We start from the raw sequence: 22816 nt of genomic DNA, 5'->3' as shown, positions 1-22816 counted from the left end.
CGTGCTCCTGTCCAAGCCACGAGCTGACAGCTTGACCAGGAGTTTGCTGTGGAGGACAGTGTCAAAGGCCTTGCTGAAGTCCAGGTAGACTACATCCACAGCCTTCCCCACATCCACCAGGCAGGTCACCAGCTCATAGAAGGAGATCAGGCTGGTCAGGCAGGACTTGCCCTTCCTAAATCCATGTTGGCTGGGCCTGATCCCTTGGCTATCCTGCAGGTGTGCTGTGATTGCCCCCAAGATGATCTGCTCCATAATCTTTCCTGGCACTGAGGTCAGGCTGACAGGCCTGTAGTTTGCAGGTTCCTCCGTATGGCCTTTCTTGTGGATGGGCATCACATTGGCCAGTTTCCAGTCATCTGGGACCTCTCCAGTGAGCCAGGACTGGTGGTAAATTGATAGAGAGCAGCTTGGCCAGCTCATCTACCAGCTCTTTCAGCACCCTAGTCTGGAACCCATCTGGTCCTATAGGCTTGTGAATATCCAAGTGGCTCAGCAAGTCCCTAACTACTTCCTCATGGATTTCAGGGGAATTATACTGCTCCCTGACCCCATCTACCAGTTCAGGAGGCCAATTATCCTGAAGTCCTGTCTTACTGTTGAAAATGGAGGCAAAGAAGGTATTGAGTACATCAGCCTTTTCCTCATCTTTAGTTACATTGTTCCCCTCCAGGTCCAATAAAGTGGAGGTTCTTCTTGCCCCTCTTTTTAGCATTAATATATTTATAAAATGCTTTTTTTTTGTCTTTCACAGAAGTGGCCAGCTTAAGTTCTAACTGGGCTTTTGCCTCCCTTAATTTTTCTCCTACATGACCTAACAACATCCTTACACATATCATGAGTTGCCTCCCCCCTTTCCAAAGGCGATACATCCTCTTTTTTCCCCTTAATTCCTTCAAGAGCTGCTTGTTGGTCACCTTCCCCCCCCTCCCCCATCTCCAGGCTGGTCACCTTCCCCGCTGGCTCATCTTTCACTTCATGGGCACATCCTGTTCCTGTGCCTTAAAGAGCTCCTGTTTAGAGTAGGTCCAAACATCCTGGACCCCTTTTTTCTTAAGGGCTGCTACCCAGGGTAACCTCCAAATTAGTTGCTTAAATAAGCTGAAGACTGCCCTCTGGAAGTCCAAAGTGAGGGTTCTGTTACTGCTCCTCCTTATTTCCCTGCATATTGAAAACTTCACTATCTCATGATCACTGCACCCTAGACAGCCTCATACCATCACATCTCCCACCAGCCCTTCTCTGTTTGAGAACAGCAGGTCAAGCAGACCCTGACCCTTGGTAGGCTTGCTTAACAGCTGCATCAAGAAGCTGTCCTCCATACACTCTAAGAACCTTCTGGCTGCCTTCTCTCTGCTGAGTTAAGTTCCCAGCAGATGTCTTGCAGGTTAAAGTCATCCACAAGGACAAGGTCTGATGATCTTGAGACAGCCTCCAGTCGCTTATAGAATATTTTGTCAACCCCTTCATCCTGGCTGGGTGGTCTATAACAGACTCCAACCAGCATGTCAGTTTTGTTAGCCCTCCCTCTGATTTTAACCCACAGGTGCTCAATCTTTTCATCCTCAGCCTCAAGTTGTGTGGCATCAAGAGATTCCCTAATACACAGGGCCAGCCCTCCTCCTCTCTTGCCTGTCTCACCTAAAGAGCTTGTTACCATCCAGTGCAGTACTCCAATTGTGTGAATTGTCCCACCATGTTTCTGTAATGACAACTACATCATATTTTTCCTGGTGAGCCAAGACTTCCAGTTCCTCTTGGACAGACAAACATATAATGGTTATAAAGGTGTGGCATCATAAGAACAGGAGAATACTTTAATCATGTTTATACATAAATATTTGATGTTTTAATGGATAGCATGGTTCCTATTTTTAGGTACTAAAGCTGTTGAAGTCAAGATGGTTCACCTGGCTGTGCAATGACTTTGTTGTTTACTACAGTCTTATCAACCCTCACCACAGAATATTTCATGCTGACCGAAAAACAGAATGCTTTGCAGACGTACTGCATGCACATTGTCACTCTGTTGATAACTACCTGTTTTCTTTCCTTTATCTAGATATTGTGACCTGCTTGGCCATAGACTACTGTGGAATTCATTTAATTTCAGGCTCCAGAGATACTACCTGCATCATATGGCAAATAGTTCAGCAGGTAGGTTATTGAGGCATACTCTGAGAAGCAGTTCCTGAATGCTTTTTTGTGCTTCTCTTTCTTACTACGATGATTTCTTGATTTCCATTCTTTCAGTTTTGCAGGGAGGATAGTTGACCAAAGTGGATTATTTTATAGTAATTTTGTTACTTCTGTTGTCTTGTGTGTTTGAAACATTTTCTATATACATCAATTATGCACACAGCAGAAATACAGACTTTTAGATGCACTCTTAAAGATTTCATAGATTACTTTTAGGATAAGCAAATCCTACTCCCCATTGTACAGGTAGAATAATGGAAGAAGAGAGAGATTGTTTGAGACCAGAACAACGTTTAGAGTTGATGATTTTTACATTTCCAGATTGCTGCTCACTCCAGTAGTTGCATTTCAGTATTGCATTTCCTCTCTGGGAAGTACTGATGACTACCCTAGGAGTTAACAAAGGCAACACTAGTCTGTTACCTGTCATGTGAGAATTCTTTACATGTTGGTCTGTGCCTTCACAGAATGAAAGTGATTGTGTGATGCACTTGTGTACGTACACTCAAAATGGGAGGGCATTTCTATTGCAATTTTTTATTGCAATTAGGATTGTGAGTAGAATTTCTGATACACAAGTAGGGTTAACTGCAAGATGGAGCTGTCACGTTATTGTACATTGGTCAGGTCACCTTGTTCTTATCACTGAACTAAACCCAGCATATTAAACCAGTACAGTGGTGCATAACTGCATGTGTTTTTACGGATGCTTTCTTTATGGTAAGAGTGCTTATAATTCTTTCAAGAACTTTGTATCAATGGTGCGTGGTCAAAAAGGTGAAACCTTAGTGCTCACAATAGTATTACTGTTTTTTTTTTTTGTCTCAAGTAAATATAAATGTAGGAAATTTTTGCTTTGTCTTTTCAGTGTGAGTTAAATGAGTCATGCTCTGGAGACTATAGTCATTTAGAGTTGTTAATATTTTTAAAGTATTTTTTTATTGAATGGAGAGATAAATGATGCTGTCTGCATCATAAATTCTTCTTGTGAAGGTTTTAACTTAGTCTTTACAAAGTGCCAGCAATGGACTGCATACTGTAACTTCCATCATACCTGTCTGTTTTTCGTTGCATCTTCTTCCCCAGCTCTGTGTTTTGGCAGTTGTTCTTCGTTTCTGCATGTTTCAGGCTTTCAAGGCTTTGTTGGTAGTCAAATTTCTGTTGCAGAAATGAGAATAGAGTTCATATTGTGCCATCACTCTAAGCACAGGTCTTGCATTAGAACTGGTTTGAGAATAAGTCTGTGCTGACAGTACACTCACTGGAACAAAGGCACTAACTTCTTTTGATGCCCTGTGGTCATGTGGGAAAATTACTATTTTTAATTAATATTATTGCAAGATTTTCTTTGCACATCATACTAATGGTAGTCACTGAGAAGGATTATTTCCTTACTTTTCCTTAGAAAGTGGAACAGAGTTGCTGTGATTTTAAGCAAAACAGCATTCAGCTTCTTTAAGCTTGGCTGTGACCACACTTGTGGTCATTGCATACCTGGACATTTGATGGGATAGAAGGAAGTAACTCTGTATTTCGCATCCACATAGTATCTATATGTTCATTTATTCTTGTGATTTCAGTAAATAGGGCTGCTGACATAAAAGGCAGTAAGTTGAAATTGGAATTGGTGAGTTAAGCCTTTGGTTTTGGCCTATGTCATATATACATCTCTCACAACCCATACTGAAGATACCAGAAATTTATTTTTTGTTTGTCCTTCAGCTGCAAGAGAATGTGTCATTGCACTTTTTGTTACTCTCAGGGAGGAGTGCCTGTAGGCCTGGCACCTAAGCCATTACAGATCCTTTACGGGCATACTGATGAAGTTTCGAGTGTTGGCATCAGCACTGAACTGGACATGGCAGTATCAGGATCCCGGGTAAGCATCCTCATACTTTTTTCTTCTTTGCCTCTTTTCCATGCAAACTGTGGAGTTTGTTTGAAGTTGATTAAGAATAATACAACAAATTTTACTATATCATATTGTTGTGTTTTTTTTGTCAGCCTTGCACATCAAGAAGATATGTGCTCTCTCTCTTGCTGCCTCCTTAAATCAAGCTCTGTCCAACAGCTCTGCACAGCACAGGCCTTAGCTACCATGTTGTGTTATTCTGCACAGATGAGCTTTAACATGTGTGGAATTGGGGATTTTAAGCTTCTGATAGAAACAGCAGCTTACTCATGCTCTAACTTACTGTATTACACTGGCAGGCTGCTGAACTCTTGACTCTAGTGCACATAATGCCTACTTATATATGTGACCTATTAAATGGTTGATCTGCTGCCCATCCATCTCCTCATATCCTGTTTGCATTAGCTTTTTTCATATGCCTACAGTATATGGCCTTGAAAGGAAGACGTCTTTGTGTGTAGTTCCTGATGCTCAGGAGTTGTGATCTCCAGTTAAGGATTTCAGTGCTTTCAAAACATTCCCTCTGAATTTAAATACTCTTTCTATATGTTGTGGTAACTTACCTGCTGAGTAAGAACTTCACAAAGTCTGTCTGCTGCAGGATGGGACTGTTATTGTCCACACTATTCGGAAAGGTCAATATGTGAGGACTTTACGACCACCTTGTGAGAGTTCCCTCCTGCTGACTGTTCCTAATTTGGCTGTGTCTTGGGAAGGCCATATAGTTGTCCACACCAGCATAGAAGGAAAGACTACTCTTAAGGTACTTAGATTCATAGAATATCTCTGTTTCTTTTGCTCAAAACTTTACTCATAAATGTACCCAACTTTATCCTTATTTCCTAAAGTAATGAGGCTTTTCAACCATGCTATCTGTTTTTGTATTTTTACTTTCCTAGCCAATTTGAGTAAAATTTTCTTAAAAGAATTATCTCAGACATACTGTGTAAGTTCCATCAGAATCTCCAAACAACTGCAAGGAAGATGGCCAAGCATGCACTAGTGAGTCTTCCAGGGAGAGCTGCTTTGGAATGGAAAACTAGGGCAAACAAGTTTTACTGTGCTCAGAAACAGAGGCTTATAAGGGGAGCAGTAAGTTCTGGGTGCAAGATGCCCAGTCACCAATTATTTTTCTTAGGTTTTGATTGGAGAGAGCTGTCAGGTTCACAGTATCACTTACTCTGTCTGTTCCATAGCTGTGTAGTTGCTTTAGTAATGAGAAAGCTGTTATAATTTCTGTGAGCATGGGACATTTCTTGGAAGACAAATTTATTGGTTGTAGGCATGCTAGCTGCATTGGGAAGATGGGGAGAGAAGAGGCCAAGGTATTGTCAGGCTGGAAGAACTTAAGATGGTTATGTTCACTTTAATCTGTCAGGAATTAATTTAATTATTTTCTTTTTGTGCAAATGGGAACACTCGCTTCCCTTTTTTCTTTGTTAACAAAAACCCTTATGAAATAGGGATCTGTCCTTGAAATCCATGGATATTTCTAGAAAGTTTGGAATTGAATAGGTTAGATGTGACCTTCAAAAATTTCTGCAGAGGACCTGGTGCACACACATATTGCATACAGATTCTCGTTTCATTCAACAAGGAAACTGCTGTCAGCGGTACTGTCTGGGGGTGACTGCTCAAGTTAGTTCCTGTTAGTGAGCTAAACATATAAATAATACTCTCTTGATCCCATCAGTCCTCTGTGACAGATTATTTTTGATCTGTTCAGGATAAGAATGCATTACATCTCTATTCTGTCAATGGAAAATATCTGGGTTCTGAGACTCTGAAGGAGGAAGTGTCAGATATGTGTGTGACTGGCGAGTATATCGTGATGGGAAGCTTACAGGGATTTCTTTCTATACGGGATCTCTACAGGTAATGTACCACCATTGGTAGCATATTAGTGAGATGCAATATAGAGGCTTATTTGGCTGTGTAACTTGGACTTTGCTTGGTACTGTAGGTAGTAGACATTGCTTTTCTCTGTGCTCCTGGGGGGGGGGGGAGGTTAAGGGGGAACTAAGATAGGGAGCAGAGAAAAATGAGAAATTTTACCAGACCTCCTTAATCTGAGGCATTTATCTCATTTAGGAAGAGCTGTCTCTGACACTTGCAAGCAGTGATTGTCCCCATGTCTGATTAGTTACTGGGAGCTCAGGATCTGTCAGGATCAAGCTTCATGTAGTACACTGAATTTTAAGCTCTACTTCACTGCTACCCTCTGGAGAGCTCTACTGCCCCTCAGAATGGGAGTGATTTGTGCCACTTAGGCAGTTGTGGGACTAATGTTACTGTTCTTTGGTAAAAATATGTCAATTTACTGATTTACCCATCCATGCCTTATATTTTCTATAACTGATGTTTCAAACTGCATCCTTGAGAACTGGTTTACATCCTGTGGACAGCAGTTTTAACCACAGTGTGATTCTTTGCAGTGTATGCAGACAAACACATGAGGTGCTTTCTGTGTGTTTTTTGTTTATTTCAGCCTGAGTCTGAGCATCTCCCCCTTAGCCATGCGCCTGCCAATTCACTGCATTTCTGTCACCAAGGAGTACAGCCACATCCTTGTTGGTTTGGAGGATGGCAAGTTGATTATCGTTGGTGTTGGCAAGCCAGCAGAGGTAAAACCCGCCGTCAAGAACTTTTTCTACCGAACAGTGGGAAGTTCACTTATTTCTGCTTTCCAATTGAGCAAGAGGTCTCCTCTATGGCAGGGTAAATTTAAAAGCAAATTTCAGTTTTCAGTGGGAAAGAAGTAACTTTTGAGACTGCTCTACTGAACTTTCTCATTAAGAATCAAAGGTATGTAGGGATCGCAGATGGGAAACTCAGCTGAACTAACTTCCAGACTTTATAAGCGAAGCCATAGTAGCTAACCTTTTCAGAAATGTGGTAGTGTTGTCAGCCACTTCTTGATGAAATAATTTTCCAGAAGAAAATTGGAAATGAAAGAGAGCAAACTCCTTTTCTTTACTTTTTATGGTTTCTGACAGATATCTTTTAATATGCATTGACTGACATGGGGGGGAATATTTCTTTCTGTTAAGAGTCTCTGATTGCAATGTGAAAAGAATAATTTGTGTAGGTTCCCAATATGCTCTGTGCTCCATATGGTGAATATAAACTTGTTGGTACTGCATATGCAATATCAGATACAGAGCATCCATCAAATAGCTATGCCAAATTTTTCTTGATCAAACCAGATTTTTACTTTCGGTACTTCTCATCATGACTTTCAGAGTACTTGATTTAACTTAAACCTGCTTCTTTTTATAACCTGATCTGTTGTGCTACAGTGCATTTATTTGAGAATGTGATTATCACTTTTGCATGACCTTTAGTACATGCCAGAAAAGTATGTCTTAATTTTATATTTTGTTAAAATAGAGTGACTTTGCCAGTATTTTAAAATGTTTTAGCTAGGAGATGCACAGATTATTATTTGAAACGGTCTTCACACAATGGTAGCCTGATTATGCTTTCAGCAGATGGGGGGATGGGAGGTTTCCACTGGCTTCTAGTGGGACAGCTTTTTCCTAATGTAGAATTGACAAAAAGCTGCTTATGATGTGGTTAAATATATATTTGTACCAGCAGTTTTTTAAGTCACTGTAATTTCAAAGCTTCTTGTTCCATAAGATCTTTTGAAGGCTGAAATTTGTGTATCATTAGACTGAAGGCTTTTTGCATTCTTTTTTTTTTAGTTTGGGGTTGTGGGTTTGTTGTTTGTTTTTTTTTTTTTTTTTCCCCTGTGTCTTCAGTTCTTAATCACATCTATTTTTCTAACTATGGAGAGACAGTTTTGTTCCAAAGACTGGATTCCTTTTATGAATGTAGAGGCTTTCCGGTTACTCTTTTTCAGGATTGTCTGTTTACAATGCAGATGATTTTTCAAGCTTAATATCCCTCCAAATAGATTTTTTTTTTTTTCTTTAAAAAAATAATAGTTAAAAAGCACAAGACTATGTCTCAGATATTCTAGTTTTCTATGATAGCATCAATCAATATATTTGAGAAGTGTGTGTATGTGGGTATTTATTTGTTGATTGATTTATTTGTAGCTTGAAATGAATATATTAATTACTAGAATTTTATCCTTAAACAGAAGACAGTGTTGCATTTCTGGTGGTGATATTGATCCTTAGGATAAAGGAATAAACTGTCCTTTATTGTGCATAAAGTGAAATGCTGCTTGGTATTATGATTGGCCTTTGGTGTTTCTGCATTGACAGTATCCAGTATGAAGTCAAGTATAGTAAATGTTGCTGTATTTTTAACAATTAGTTACCTGTTTGAGATGGTGAAGAAGTCTGGGGTATTATCACCTGGTTAGTATTAATCCCTGTCAGCACTGTGCCTTTTCTAGAATGCTGCAGCTGTGATGATACAGTTCTTAAGCAGGCTTGGTTTTAGTACTAACTGCTGGGCATGCATCTCATTTATTAACAAGGAGTTTAATAACCTAATCATCTGTCAGGCTGATCATTACTGGCCAATCATAAGCCTTTTACTTAAGGAGTATACTGAAAGAGTTTCTTATAAGTTGTTGTCAGATGGCAGACCTACCAGATGCAGATTTAATGTGGCCTCTGGCTGCCTGTGTTTACTTATTGGAATATTCAGTATGAGTTATTTCTGGTTTAAATTTTACTCTGAGCATTTCACCTAGGATCTTTGTTAAACTGTATAGATTTGACACCAGGAGATAACCTTTCTCTCTTTTCTTCATTCTGCCATCCCTGTCCTGCATTTGGTTTTCTTTTCCTTTTCACTTCTAGCAATTTCTATTTGAAAGCTCTAAACCAAAATGTCCCTCTAATTTGGTTTGGTTTTGCTTGACATTCACCTCTTTTTTTTCCTTCCTATCAAAATAGCAATCTAAACACTGTTTCTAATCTGTTTCAAGTAGGCTCAGTATTAAGTATGCATTACTTGGCAATATCCCGTTAGCCATTCAAGATCAGAGAAGGTTGTGATTAGCATTTGTCTGTTGTTTTTTGTCAGTCCCAAGAATCATCCCTAAGTGTAACTTCTGGTTTGTTTTCACATAATTTTTGTTGGTGTAATTTTTGTTTATGCAGTACATTGTGGTGTCTGCATTTCACCAGAATCAGTGTCTGAATTCCTTTTTAATTTATCCACCTTATCCCTTCCCCCTCCTTGTGTTTCTCTGAATTACTTTTAAACAGATACGCTCAGGTCAGCTTTCCCGAAAGCTGTGGGGATCAAGCAAACGGCTCAGCCAGATTTCATCAGGAGAGACTGAATATAACACTCAAGATTCCAAGTGATTGCTGCTTCTACCTTCTTTCATGGATTCCAGAAATAGGTTTAATCTTTTGGTTGTTTTAAACATATATCTCAGCATTCAGGAGCTTGGTTCTTAAGTCTTCAAGATAAACCTATGGTAGAGGTATAGTAAGAAGAATATGTACCCATGCAAGTTAGCTCGCTTGCATATTTTTCCTTAACTTGGTCACTGCTCAATCCCTCTAAATAGCTGCCAAAACTGTTTCAGCAAAAAGGAAAGAAACAACCAAAACCAACCAAATACAAAAGCCAACAAAAAGCTCACAAAACTGAAGTCTCCAAACCCAAGCTTGGTAATTGAATTCAAGATAAGTAGCATTTGATTTAAAGCTTAATAGGGTCAGGTGCTCCTTGATCACAAAGAAGATATTTGGCTTTGCTTTGACGATATTGTAACTTCCCCAACAGTATATTAAAATTCTGGCAATTGTGGTGGTCAGATTCAAAATTGGGATAGCTAAGAGTTAAAACCTTTCCAATATATTTTTAGCCCAATGAACAACTTTTTGCCATTTGATCCTGTAAATGGCTGTTGCTATCTTGTTTTGTGTAGTTCCAGTTTTAAGGTGTTCTGCAAGGAACATCTGTATTGCACTACTTGATTGTAGAAATAGTTTAAAGTACAGTCATGAATTAACTTCAAAGGAGTTGAAGATGGTGAAGGAGGTAGGAAATACTTGCTGCTGGAAATTATTTATATTGTTCAATAGACTAAAGGCACACACCGAAAGATCCCATAATATATTTCATATCTTGAAGAAGTACAGAGGAAAAATCAGCATCTGTATAGGTCATATTGCTTCATTAGTAAGGGAGCTCCCACAAACAAAATGTAAATTCCTACTGCAAAATCATTTAAAAAACATTGCAGCACTGTTCAGTTTAATAGTAGCTGTTGGTTTCTTGGCTTGGTAGCACCAGACCAGCTGTTAGCCACATGTTGTTGTTTGTTTGTTTTACCCCTATAAAAGCAATCATGGAAACAGATAACGGATACATTTGCAAGATGTCTCTAAGACCTGGGAAAAGAAAACACTAGATCCTTACATGAGCTATATCCAACAAAATAGTTACGGATTGTATGGCCTAGTTTGGGGAAGCCATTACTGAATTTTTGGGGTTTAGCAATACGTGATGCTAAAAGGGTGTGTGTTTTCTTATAATTCTAATGTTTTGATGATGTTAATAATATAAATGATAAACACTATACTATTAGAAAAGCCTGGGGTTGAAGGAAAAGCACGAAGGTTTGGATTGGTGGGTGAAGGTGTGTGTAAGTGTATATATGTGTGTATGTTTGTGTGTGTATATATGTGTATATATGTATATACATGTCTGTTCAAAGGAGAAAATACCATGGGCTAAGGGGAATGTAGATAAAAGGCAGAGTTATCAATGATTGTTAGCTAGAATGTTCCCTTTTGGCTACCCCTTTTTTCCCCTCTACCATCATTTTTCTTGTTATTTTTATTTATTTAAATGAATGTGTGTTGTATCACCTATAAATGTTATCAGATATTCCCTGTGGCTGGGGAGCTGTTGAACTACCTGAGGAACTCCATCATGTGTAAACTCATTTTGTGAACTTACAGCACAATATTTCTTAACTTTGTAGAAATGGTAGTACTTACCCCACAAAAGGATAATCTTCACAAGTTCTGTTAGTCTCCTTAAAACTGTTTTCTCCTCCTAATTTTTTTACTGGAAAAAAGAAGTCTCTCATAGTGACTGATTAGTGTGCTGTGTAAAGAAAGTTATGTTGCTTTTTCTTGACTTTTGTAGATGAAATAATACATCAGACTAGTGAGCAAGTGGGTCTATGCATAGTAGCAATATTGTTAACTCATCACTGTGACAGACTGGATCATCTGGAAAGTAATCATCTGAAAATAATTTTCCCTGAGTCACTTCCCAAGAGAGGATTAAATTTCCAAACTTAGAGTGGTGTGTTTTTTTTCAGACACCATGAATGCCAAAACCCCCACATTCTATATTTTTAAATGAGTTGCAGAAAAGTGAAAAAACACTATTTTGAATCAATTACGTATCCAGTGAAAATACTAATGATACGCTAGAAGTATTAAGTGTGTATATGTGCAGTATGTTTGTCCATTATGATTTCATGAAGGGATTTCAGGGGAGCTTGTTCAAGAGTGCTTTAGAAGAATTTCAGCTCAGAATGTGAGATATTTATTTGTATTACGGGAAATTGAAAAGATAACTGATTTGGGGCATTGAGTTTTTATAAGCATGCATATATGTTCTGTTTAAATGCATATATGAAGTTAAATATTTACTTGCAGGAGAAAGGGGTGGGAAGTTATGATCAAGTGGAAAAATGGAGAAGATAGGTCTTTCAGAATGTTTGGTGAGAGCAGTTTTCTGTCCTTTGCACAGCAGGGTTTGCACATGGGTTTGAAAATATCCTTAGGTACGGTTATACAACAGTTGAATTAATGTTTTCAGTAGTTTAATAAAGAACACTGAATACACTGTGTCAAAGTAAAATATGATGGAGTTGCAATAATTGGAGATTAAAGATTTTAATGGTGAAGAGCTTTGACATTTGAATGCCATCATTTCAGTGCATCACAAACATTGGGTGATCTTCACAAATACCTGTAACAGGTTTAAATGTGAACAGTTCTTAAGCTTTCAAACTTCAGGCTACTTTGTGCTCAGAACAAAGCAGCAGCAGAATGAGGAGGGGCATGAGTGAGCTCTGAGCTGCTTCATGCTGTACACACAGTGGCAGCATCTTCTGCCTTTTAATCTTTTATGTGGTCTTTGAGGATGGGAGGTATACACCATCACACACTTGATGCTAGATGCCCTCTGGGAAGACCCCCATAGGTTTGAAGATATGCACTTTGCCTTTATCAAAAATCAGCTTTAAATAAAACATACAGGTCCTAAGCGTGAGCATTAGCTGGTATGTTGTTTCTTTGGTTTTAACTTATTTGTATAAATCTCTTTAAATGTAGAAAATTTCTCTGATCAGTAGTTTAGGTTGGGTCAATTGCAGTCCATTATGCAGTGTGCAGTAAATTAGTAAACTGACTTTGATAATTCCTTGAGTCAGTAAAGCTTAGGATCACTTCTTCCCTGTAGTACTGGTGAAATAAGATTCTCCTTTGCTTTTGAAATAAGATTTAAGTATTAAGAAAAACCAGTTAGATGAGAGAATCCTGATTAGGAATTCAGAATAAACAAATCTTAAGCAACAATTGTTTCATAACAGTACATTTGTCAAGATCTTCTCACTGTTACTTTTTGGAACAACTCTAATGATACTTACCAAGTTTAAGATAGGCTTATCTTTGAAGCTGAGTAAAGTAAGTGGGAGTGTTAAATATACATGTCTAAAAAACTGAAAAATTAGTCTCTTTTCATACCTGTACATAAATGAGATCAAGTAGTTAGTATTGAGCAACTTCTCCAAAACAGTTTTGAACTTCCATACCAAAGAATGATATTTAGAAGACCCAGTTCCTTTCTTTCAAGTAAAATGTTTTAAAAATTGCTCTTTATCTACTTAAAATTCTTGATAGTAATTTCAGTTGTCTTTTAATCTACAATGAGAAATCTTATCTTGTTTATGCAGGTTTTGTACTGTACAAGCATTCAGAAAGTTAAATTTTTGCTGTCCAAGTTAGCATCTGACTCCTGTGGATTATTCTGTATCAAGATACTTATCTAATATTTGCCTATAGGATATCTAGAAACCATGTCTTCTATCATCCATGTACTTTACCAACACCAGCACAAAATAATAATCCAAATCTTAAACTCTCTGTACTTCTCCTGATGGCAAATACATATTGTGGAAATTCAGTTTTAGGAAGCCCATTTAATTGAAAAAGAAAATAGAATTAAAAAAAAAAACCCAAACCCAGCAATCATCAAAAGAACCTCAAATTAAAAAAAAACACCCAAAACCAACCCTCCCCGCCAAAAAAACCCACAAACAAAAACAAACCCCAAAAAACCAACAAGCCTTCACCAAAGTGAAACCAACAAAACTATAACACCCCCATGTACACTTTCTGTTGTTTTGCTGTTTGTGCAACCCTGCTATAAACAAGCTGTTTATTTTTTTCCTTTGGTATGCTTTAGGTTGTCAATATTATCACAAAACTGGTTTATCCAAGTCTTCACATGCTTTAGTCAATTGGCTGGTTTATAAGGATCTTGTTTAAAATTGTATTTCTGGGTCCTTTAAGTAGAGTACAGAGAACAAACTTTCTGCACTGTAAAAATTCTGTATGAGACTGTTAACAATCCTACATCAGCTTGCTTTAAGGTAGATAGTCCTGCAGGAATAATTTCATTCTATTTCTAATGCACAATAATTAAGTAGTTGTTTTAACTCTTGCCGTAGTGGGAGCTGTATACCTCACTTCCATAGACCATGTCTCCCTCCTCCTGTTTTTCTCTGCAGACTCACTAGAAAATACAGGTTCAGCAAGCTTCACAAGGCTTTTGCTGTATATGTATATTTAGTTGAAAATGTGTATCTGTTATGAATTACAGTATGGTAAGGAGCTTTAGAGATAGGAAGGGAAGGAGTTGTCAGCCGCCTTCTGCTGCTACATTAAGAATCTGTGTAGATGCTTACTCTGTATTGTCACCTGAAGGCACTCCTCTTCCACTGTTAAAAGGCGTGTTGCTGGCTAGGTTAGATGCTGTGGTTAGGTGCTGTGAATATATTTTTCTTTTTTCCTATTCAAAGAATTATTTTTTTTAAGTTATATATAAATGCATATCCTAATGTTAACTTGAGGGTTGATCTAATGTATAGTTAGATTAAAGCACTAGTTTAGGATTATATATGAGTGGAGATTCAAGCACATGCATCAGTGCTTTCCAGTATATTTGGTTTAAAAACTGTCTTCAATCTTTTGAGTTTCAGTTGCAAACATGACACTTGTTAATAATCTTGTCTTGGGCAGAGCAGTAGTTTTTCTGCAGTGGTTTCATGACATACCATGTTAGACTCAACTGAAGTGTTTAGAAGTCAAATTCTCATTATCACTAACTGTCGCTCTTAGCACATACTTTAAAGGAAGTTAAAAAAGGTAAAAAAATACTATTGTGCTGCTCTTCACTATTATAGTCATCAGATGCCTGAATGCAGAGATGCCTGAGTGGCAGCATAGCCCATATGCAAGTGTTGCTAACCTTACTGCAGTCTTGAATACTTCATGTGTAAGGAACTACTTATAGTGTTTAATCAAAGGTACTCTTTGTTTTGATTTTAATTCACCTTTTTGCTGTGCATCCATGGAAAGCTGGTGTGTCTACCTTTTAGTTACCATTTACCCAAATGGCCAGATAAAATAGGTGTATCATGTCTTCTCTTCAGGAGAGAATTCCTCCAGTCCTGTGTTCTATTTTCATCTACAGGACTTGGGAAATGTGGCAAGTATTTCCAGAGCTTAGGTCCACGATTATACTCGGCACAGACACAATTTCATAACATGCCTTCTGTTCCAAAAGCATGATGGTCAGTATAGGTTATGGTTTAAAGCTGCTGTTTTGAGCTTGAAGTAAGAAAAGATCCAGCCATATGTATCATAGGTCTAACAGAACTTAAGAGGCCACTTACTTAGCTTGCAATCTATTCAGCATTTCCCTGTTGACTGAACTGTACTTTTTACCTTGAAGTAACATTTTAAAGTAAACTTAGTGCTGCTTCTGCCAGTACTGCTTTAGTCATGCATAGCTATGAGCTGTTGCTTACAGCCATGAAAGAAAAAACAACAAAAAATCAAGGATAACTTGTGCTAGATGTTTTGATTCAACCCTTCACTAAGCAGGAGCAGCTTAACACACAATTAGAGAAATGCTGCTTGTAAAACTTAATTCCCTCTGGTCAGTATTTGGAAGGAAGCTATGATGCTACTACATTTGCTTAATGAATATATTGAAGCTAACAAGGGAGAAGCAACAGTTAATCATGTCTTCTGGTAATTTTTAGAGATTGTGCAATGATGTGATTACAAACGGACTTTTAAATGCCAAAAAAATGCCTTTAAGAGTTAAACATTAGGTCTGAGGAGTGTTGGAAGTACCTACTTTCAAGAATGAGCCTTCAGGCACTGTAATGAATTTGCTGTCAGTCTTCTGTGCAATATCTTTTTCCCTTCTGGGTGCTTTAAGAGTATACTGTATGTCTTACTTTGTTTTGATCGGTATGTTTTAGGAGTGTGTATATTGGGTAATGATGGATTTTCTGTACAGCATGGTGGAAGATGTTTTAAAATTTTGCACTTTTCTAGGATTTGCAAATTTGTAACCTGACAATTTTTAACATGCACACTTTTGTACATAATTAGCATTGTATATACATGAGTCTGAAGCAAATAAAAGTAACTGAATGCATAACTTCTCCCTTTATTAATAGCACAAAAAATGAAATTCAATAGTGTGGAAGTATACTAACAATTCTTTCATTTAGCAGGTAAAGCTAGACAGCAGCAACAGCTCAGTCAGTGTCTTAATTGTGTTAAAGTAACTTTTGTGCAGGGGGGAAGGAATCAAGGTGCATGCACAAATGTTCAGTCCTTTTCAGACTGAGAACACTTATGATTACTCACTTACTCCAATCAAAATGGTCTTTTTTGCTGGGAAGAAGTGATGTCTGAGATGTGAATTAGGGTGGGGGAAAAGCCCACTAATGCATATTTATTTTTATGTATAAAGCTAAGGTTCTCCACCCACCCTGGGACTAGAGCATCTTCTTCCCTCCTCCTCATTGTCTTCCAGTATAGTGACTTTTGCTGCAGAATATGCAAGGCTACAGATTCTGAAGATTGCTGTCAATCAGGAGGAAACTGAAATCTGTACCAGGCTCATGTTCAGTTGGTTTCTTACCCCTGTAAATAAGACAAACCATGCTGTAAGCTTTAAGAGGAGCTAGGACTACTGTGCTTCCATTTGTCACTGGGGATAGAACAAGGCATCCTTATCCGTAACATGTAGCTTTAACTCCCTTCCTTGCCTGCATCACAGGACATATATCTTAGATTTCTAAGTAATGTTTATGTGATCAAAGCTGAGTTACCTTGTTCTAGAGTTCAACTTATTAGGGCCAAACTGGCACACTCTGAGCCTTCAGTAACAGAGCCAACTACTGGGGTTCTTTCTCTGAACAGTAACTATAGTTTGAAAACATTAAGTATCAATGGATGTAAAGCCATAACACTTACTGGCTAAGTTATACATCCTTTGTAGTGCTGTTGTACAGCCTGCTCCTTTGGTGTATAAAGCAGAAATGGAGCAGTGGATTAAATAACTTCTGATGTGGGGGACAGGCAACATCTGCCAGTAGTCTAATAGAAATCTCTCCTCCTTTCTATCTGAAGGAAGATACCAATTTAAATGAAGCGTTTACCTCAAAAACAGACGTGCTCCTGTCACTCCTTGCAAAGTGGCTTTGTCTCCTTCCACTAGCAGCATTGCACCTTCTCGCAAGCCCTGACGTAGGTGGAAACATGTAACATTATTTTCAAGCTATCTGAAAGGCTGGAATGCTTGTCACAAGCAGGCCTGTCTTAACAGCAGCTTGCCATGACTGCAGGGAAGATTCTCTGGTTTACCTATTTCTGACAAAGAAGCCAAGACAAAATTACATGAGTTACCTTGTTTCAGAAGCTGGCTTTCTTATTTTTCACTTTTAAAGGAGAAACCATTAAGGAGAAAAGGAGTGGGGTTTTTTCCTACAAATAATTCTGCCACCACCATTAAAAGGAGGCACCTTACCATCTGCATGCACACCACCCTCCCAAAATATAGTGGACAGTGACTATAAAGATCAGAGCTGCCTAAAGTTACAGGTTTTGGCAACAGAACTCCAAACAGCTAATACACATTTCATTTTTTTCATGCCCATTTTCTGCAAGTGAGCAAAATCCAAGGTTGAGGATCTCAGCAGAACATAACTGGCCTTACATGCCACAGTTCTGTAAGGCTTGGCAGGAAGGGAACCCACACTGAAAGCAAGAATGTATTTAAAATGTTTACCACACTGCAGCTATGAACTTCATGCCTGGGAATTGCCACTCACCAGAACTGGAGGGGTGTTTGGTTCTTCATGATACTGGCGAATTCTTTCCTCTCTTGTTTCCTGCAATAAGTGTAGATTTAGTGACCCAGGCAGCAAGGTGGGACATGGCTCTATCCAAGTGGCATGGCACTGAGCAATTTCATAGCGTTAAACAAAGGAAGAACTTCCTCTCAGAGTGGAATAGCAGGATTGACTTTAATACACATTTTACCTGTTATCAGTAGCAGTAGTTGCTGCAGATTGATCAAAAAGAAGTCAAAATCCCAACCCTGAAAAGCCTTAAAACTTACTTCCATTCAATTTATCCATCTTTTTTCTTTTTTTTAGTACTCTTATGTCCTCACCCTCAGAACAAGAGCACTGAGGAAGGTGGTGGAAGCAAATGCCCAAGATCTCACCTACATCAAAGAGGGTGGTGAACCACGGATTGCCACTGATTAAATATCTGCTTGTTTGTCCTCAAGTAGGTATTATACTGAAGAATTTTCTGCTGTGAACAGCTCTGTTTCCTGAGGGTTTGCTGCTGAACTGAGCAACAGTAGTTAAACCAAACCAGAAGGATATTTTGGTAAGGAAACAGGATCACAGCAAGGGCTTGGTGTGGCAGAGAGCTTATGGTCTCAGAGAAACTGCAGAAATTATCTATATGGAGAAGACCACCTGCTAAGGACAAGCTGGTGAAATGAGTACCTTCAACTTCATGTGAATTCAAGAAGCACACCCTGATCTTCCCACCTCTTGTCTCTTAGTTCTCAATACTTCCTCTAATCATGAAGAAATTTTGATTATGAGGGAAGTATTTGGTCTGTTAAAGGATGCACCACAGGAACTATTCCCTGAGAAATTATCTCCTGACAAGCTATTCAAGAATCAGCTCCTCCATACAGTGGAGAGGCCAGTCTTTGTGCATGATGATTAAAGTGTTTTCCTTCCAGCGGCACTAGTACAGATGCTTGCTCAGTACTGGACATTACAGGGTGCACTCTCTGTACACTAGTGCCTAGGTATTTTATTACATAAGTTTGCATGCAATTTTGAGATCTCCCTGTTACGATGGTTCCTTCAGACCTTTCAATATTTGAGCCTCTTAATCTACTTTTCAGTTAGGTCTTCTCAAGCAGCAGGCAAAACAGATTATGGCTGGACTTCTGAGAAACATAGTGCATTGCACCTTAACACTTCAAGTTTCTCTCTCTTCTCCTCCCTTCCAGGCCAGGTATGAAGCAATGGTGTTTCAGACATTGCAAAATTTCTGTTTCTGAAAAACACTTTGTTCCACCTCAGTAATACTGTTGCCAACTCCTCCTCCCACTCAAAAAAACAAACACAAAAACCCAAAACAACAACCAAAAAACCCACCAAAACCCAAATAAACCCCCAAACATTTAGAAGGGAGTGAAATGTTTCATCCTCAGTGGCATTTGCAGTTGTTCTAGGGAGCAGCTGTTAGACATTCTATTGCTCCCAAATGGACACTTGTTCCAACTCTGCATTCTGGTTACTATGTTGGCTCTGGTATGCTTTACTTACACCCATGTGAGTGCTTTTAACATCTGGGTCCAGGTAGTGGGGGTTAATATTAAAAGGAACTAAACCTAGGGCCTGCAGGGAAGGTGGGTAAACAATTGGCATGTCATTGGTAGTATTGATGCTGATGGTTGCCACATTAGTTCCTGCACTGGACCCCATGTAAGGAATCCCATCCTGAAAGACAAAAGCAATCATCAGTACACAGCATCATAACTAGGAACTGTATTTTGTAACATCTTCTATCTATCTCAGACTCAATGATCAGATCACAGTCATTCTAGGTCATCTCACTGCTTAATTTATAGGTGGAAAACAGAGTAATTCAGGTCTTGAGGTGGACAGTAACTAGCTGTTGCGTGTCCTGTGCTCGCAACTCTGTGACCCCATCACAAGAGAGGACACACATCATCAATGCATATATTGGACTTAACTATTACAGGGAAAGGCTTGTCTACATTGCAGTTACAGAAAATACCTACACTAGCTTTTAACTAGCTTCTGCAGAGCACAATGCTGAGTATAATGTCACAGCATTAGCTGACCTGTACCATGACCAGCTGGCTTCAAACTAGTTCAGGTATTACTATCCTATGCATAGTACTATATAGTGTGCTGTACATGGAAGAATTCCACACAAACATGCAAGTATATGGATAATGCTGCACAATTTGTGAAAGTAATCTCTATTGAACAAAGTGATGCTAATATAACCAGTTATTTAGACTTCACTGAGACTTAAATATTTTCTGGCTTTTCTGCCCAGAACAGGCAGTGAATATCTGTATATTAAGACAGCTGAGTTAACCTTTCTTCTTGGTAGTTAGCCATTCCAAACACACTGTGCTTGAATAAATCTGCTTTAAGTTGTTTGATAGTTTAACAGTGCAAGGTGAACACTGTGGTTCTATTCTCCTTCATGAATGAACTATTTTTTGCTGTGCCTGACAAGATTCACCAGCCAGAATGGAGCTGCTGACTGGAAGGGCTCAAGGGCACATGTATCACTCAACTTCAGGTCAAGGAGGCACCCACAATAATTACACCATTTTCAGTCTCAACAGGGCACTGTCTAAAAGGCATGTATGAATCTAACTCTATTGTCAGTTTATTAGTAGATAACCTGTAACTTGAACACATCTAGTATATATTAATAAGGTACAAAGTGGACACCTCAAGCTGAAAAACAGTTCTTCATTGCTCTTCATTGGTATTTTAAGTTGAGAGGCTTACTTCTAAGGTACTATGCAGCATTGTACATCCCAAGGTCTTGCGGTCCTACATCTAAGAAACTGCCCTAGAAAGACAGATGTCTGACCTTAGTCTTTTCAGGTTTCAGTAACTAAAGGACAGCCTAATTTGACTATAGATTTCAGTTCACTACATTTCATGAGAGGACTCAGCATTTGAAGTATATTAGAAACAAATATATACAATCAACTTGGGTTTGTCTGAACAAATGCTTATCCGAAGACCCTGCCATTCTGACTTGGTACAAGTTCTGTAGTTTTTACCTCAAGAACTCTTTTCCTGATCTCCTGTATCAGGCAGTTATCGTAGAGAGCTTTCAGGAGTCGGAATGTGTTCCCACCTCCTGCAGAAAGAGATTCCAAATTATTTAACATGCTTTCACCACCAATTTTAATTGAAGCCTTTACAAATGTAGCAGACTCAATGACTTCTATGTTATATTCAGGGTAGTATCCTGTTTCAATAGCAGTAAAACCAGAAGCTTCAGAAGAGTGGTCATTAGGCAGGACATGGACTCATGCCCCAAGTGATGCTGGCCGTTTGAGAGCAGACACTGCCAGTACCCAGAACCGTGGTATTAGGACTACACTCAGTGTAAACATAGTAGCCATGAATCTTCCTAGACTTGATAAAGTGATGACACAGCTTTTAACACTGAAATACTGTTGAAATTAATAAAATGAAACATACTGGAGATGAAGTTCCATTAATAAATCTCTCCAACTCTCTGCCTCACCGCTACATTTAGAGTCTTACTGCACTCAAAAGTACAGTTTTGTTTAGTTTTCAATAATTTCTAGGCCCAAATTTTTAATTGTTGTCTCTACAGTGCCACATCTAAGCAGGACTAACTCTGTGCACTATATAAACCCTCAACAGCATGCAAGAGGTAAAACTTACCAATAAATATTGCTTCAGACTTCCTTACAGCTTCCACTGGATCACAAGATTCATGAATGCTGTCCAGTCCATAACCTTAGATGAAAAATATTTACCTTTGCCACTTCAGTTTGGAGGAAGGATGTGGTATGTTCAATCTCCCCTGCTCTAACACCCCCTCGCTCCCCTCCAAGACAAATGGCTCACCAGACAACCAGGGAAACCTCAGAGAACACTACAACGCAAACCAGAGTATACATCCTACATTAGTGCAGGGCTTCTGCACCCTGCTGTACTAAAGCAAGTATCTCCTTGAAGGATATATGTGCTCAGTGTCTAAGAGCAGATCCTTTCACTCCGCAGGTGAAGGCTGAGACACAAAGTCCTGCTGAACATACTAGCCATACAGAAAACAAGAGCTGGCAAAAAGCTGTCAGCCTTCAGCTCGGCTGCGAGTCTGAACGGGATGTACCATCACTGGTCTAGCATCACTAGTAAAAATATCTGATCTGACGGGTTTTTTTTTGTTTGTTTGTTTTTTTGTAATGGTTAACATATCTGGCTTTGACAGATTTGTCTTGCTGGGGTTCACAAAGTACAGAAACTACCATGAGAGCCTGGTGAACATGAACAACTGATACAGCAGCCATCCGCAAGACAAGGAGCAAAGTGTGCTGCCCAGGGAATTGAGTACTTATTATTACTATAGTAACACATCGTAAGTTATCCTGTACAGTGATAGGTGGAGGTGTTGCTGTAGGCTGCTCTGGAAAGACCTTTGCTTGAAGCAAAGGTCAGCTGCTGTTCATCATGGAAATATCTGGCTCGTTGAAGTGCATTGTAGTAGTGGTCTTCATTTAACAGCAGTAGCTGCATGGTTTGAGTGGAGGTTTGAGATGTACAGGGAGAGATGTTCCCCCGTATAAGGAGGATAAAAGAATCCCACTTAATATTCAGGAATAAAAACTTCCTCGCTGAAGTGGTTAGAAGTACTGAAGCAAGATTTCTTCCGGAGGCCTGTAAAGCATGTCTGCTAGGCAGAAGTTGGAAAACAGCTCCCGGTGCTGCACTCGCTGCCACTCCCAGCCAAACCCCTCCCTCCCCAGGCTGCCTGCAGCACTACCCAGTTCGGACCCCAGTAAAAGGGCCCGCTGCAGAGATGTTCGCCTACGGGCGTCCTCCGCCTCGTCCCTGTGCCCTCCTGGGTGCAGTCCGGCACGGACATCCCCTGAGGCACAGCTGCCCCACGGCAAAGACGGCATTTCCGCAGCAACTGCCCGAGGAGCTCGGCGCCCGGGGCGAGCCGGCCTTACCCAAGCTCTCAAACTTCTCCCTCGCAGTGCGGGCGTAGGCATCGCGGTCGTGCAGCGCGTAGGGAACGAACAGCACCCGCTTCACCTTCCTGGCAGAAGAGAGGGAGAGAGCACTTAGAGCCGTGGAGGGGTGGGCGGCCTGGAGTACGCTCCGCAGCACGCTCCGCAGCACCCGCGCAGCACTTACTCCCCGAGGAAGCTCTGGATGTGCTGCTGGCAGTGGCCTAGGTACCCCCCTCCATGCAGGGTGGAGTTGGAGACCAGCAGCAGGCGCCGCGGGCCTCCCATACCTCCCGGCGCCGTGCCCACGACTGGCACCATCAGCCCTGTCCGGGGCTGGCCTGGCTCGTCCCG

General features: G+C 39.7%; 2 protein-coding genes across 8 annotated transcripts in view; one reads left to right on the top strand and one right to left on the bottom strand.

Annotated features, from left to right (window-relative positions):
* Positions 1 to 19025, top strand: part of NBEAL1 (neurobeachin like 1) — an 89502-nt gene extending 70477 nt beyond the window's left edge. For 2 of the 7 annotated variants that reach the window (XM_068138403.1, XM_068138400.1), the window contains 7 exons: positions 2063 to 2157; positions 3962 to 4078; positions 4713 to 4874; positions 5838 to 5986; positions 6600 to 6735; positions 9304 to 9401; positions 17820 to 19025. In XM_068138403.1, the coding sequence (XP_067994504.1) occupies positions 2063 to 2157; positions 3962 to 4078; positions 4713 to 4874; positions 5838 to 5986; positions 6600 to 6735; positions 9304 to 9401; positions 17820 to 17856 (794 nt within the window). In that variant the 3' untranslated portion in view covers positions 17857 to 19025. Of the gene's footprint in view, positions 1 to 2062; positions 2158 to 3921; positions 4079 to 4712; positions 4875 to 5837; positions 5987 to 6599; positions 9263 to 9303; positions 15706 to 17819 lie in introns of those variants that run through there. The other 5 variants (XM_068138404.1, XM_068138401.1, XM_068138402.1 and 2 more) reach the window with 4 other exon arrangements.
* On the bottom strand, positions 15797 to 22808 carry LOC137441233 (alpha-aspartyl dipeptidase-like). Its single transcript, XM_068138409.1, has 8 exons — positions 22650 to 22808; positions 22463 to 22551; positions 21171 to 21245; positions 20534 to 20613; positions 19023 to 19196; positions 17493 to 17552; positions 16821 to 16903; positions 15797 to 16302 (listed from the first exon to the last, which is right to left on the bottom strand). Exons 1-8 carry the CDS (start codon positions 22781 to 22783, stop codon positions 16224 to 16226), a joined length of 774 nt encoding a protein of 257 aa, XP_067994510.1. The 5' UTR covers positions 22784 to 22808; the 3' UTR covers positions 15797 to 16223.
* Between the last annotated feature and the right edge of the window lie 8 nt (positions 22809 to 22816).

Source organism: Melanerpes formicivorus, unplaced genomic scaffold, assembly GCF_026170545.1.
Source record: "Melanerpes formicivorus ecotype bairdi unplaced genomic scaffold, bMelFor1.0.p_v2 SCAF_5, whole genome shotgun sequence".
In the NCBI taxonomy this organism is placed as follows: Eukaryota; Metazoa; Chordata; class Aves; order Piciformes; family Picidae; genus Melanerpes; species Melanerpes formicivorus.
Note: the sequence above shows the minus strand (reverse complement) of the source record. Positions and strands in the feature narration are given on the sequence as shown.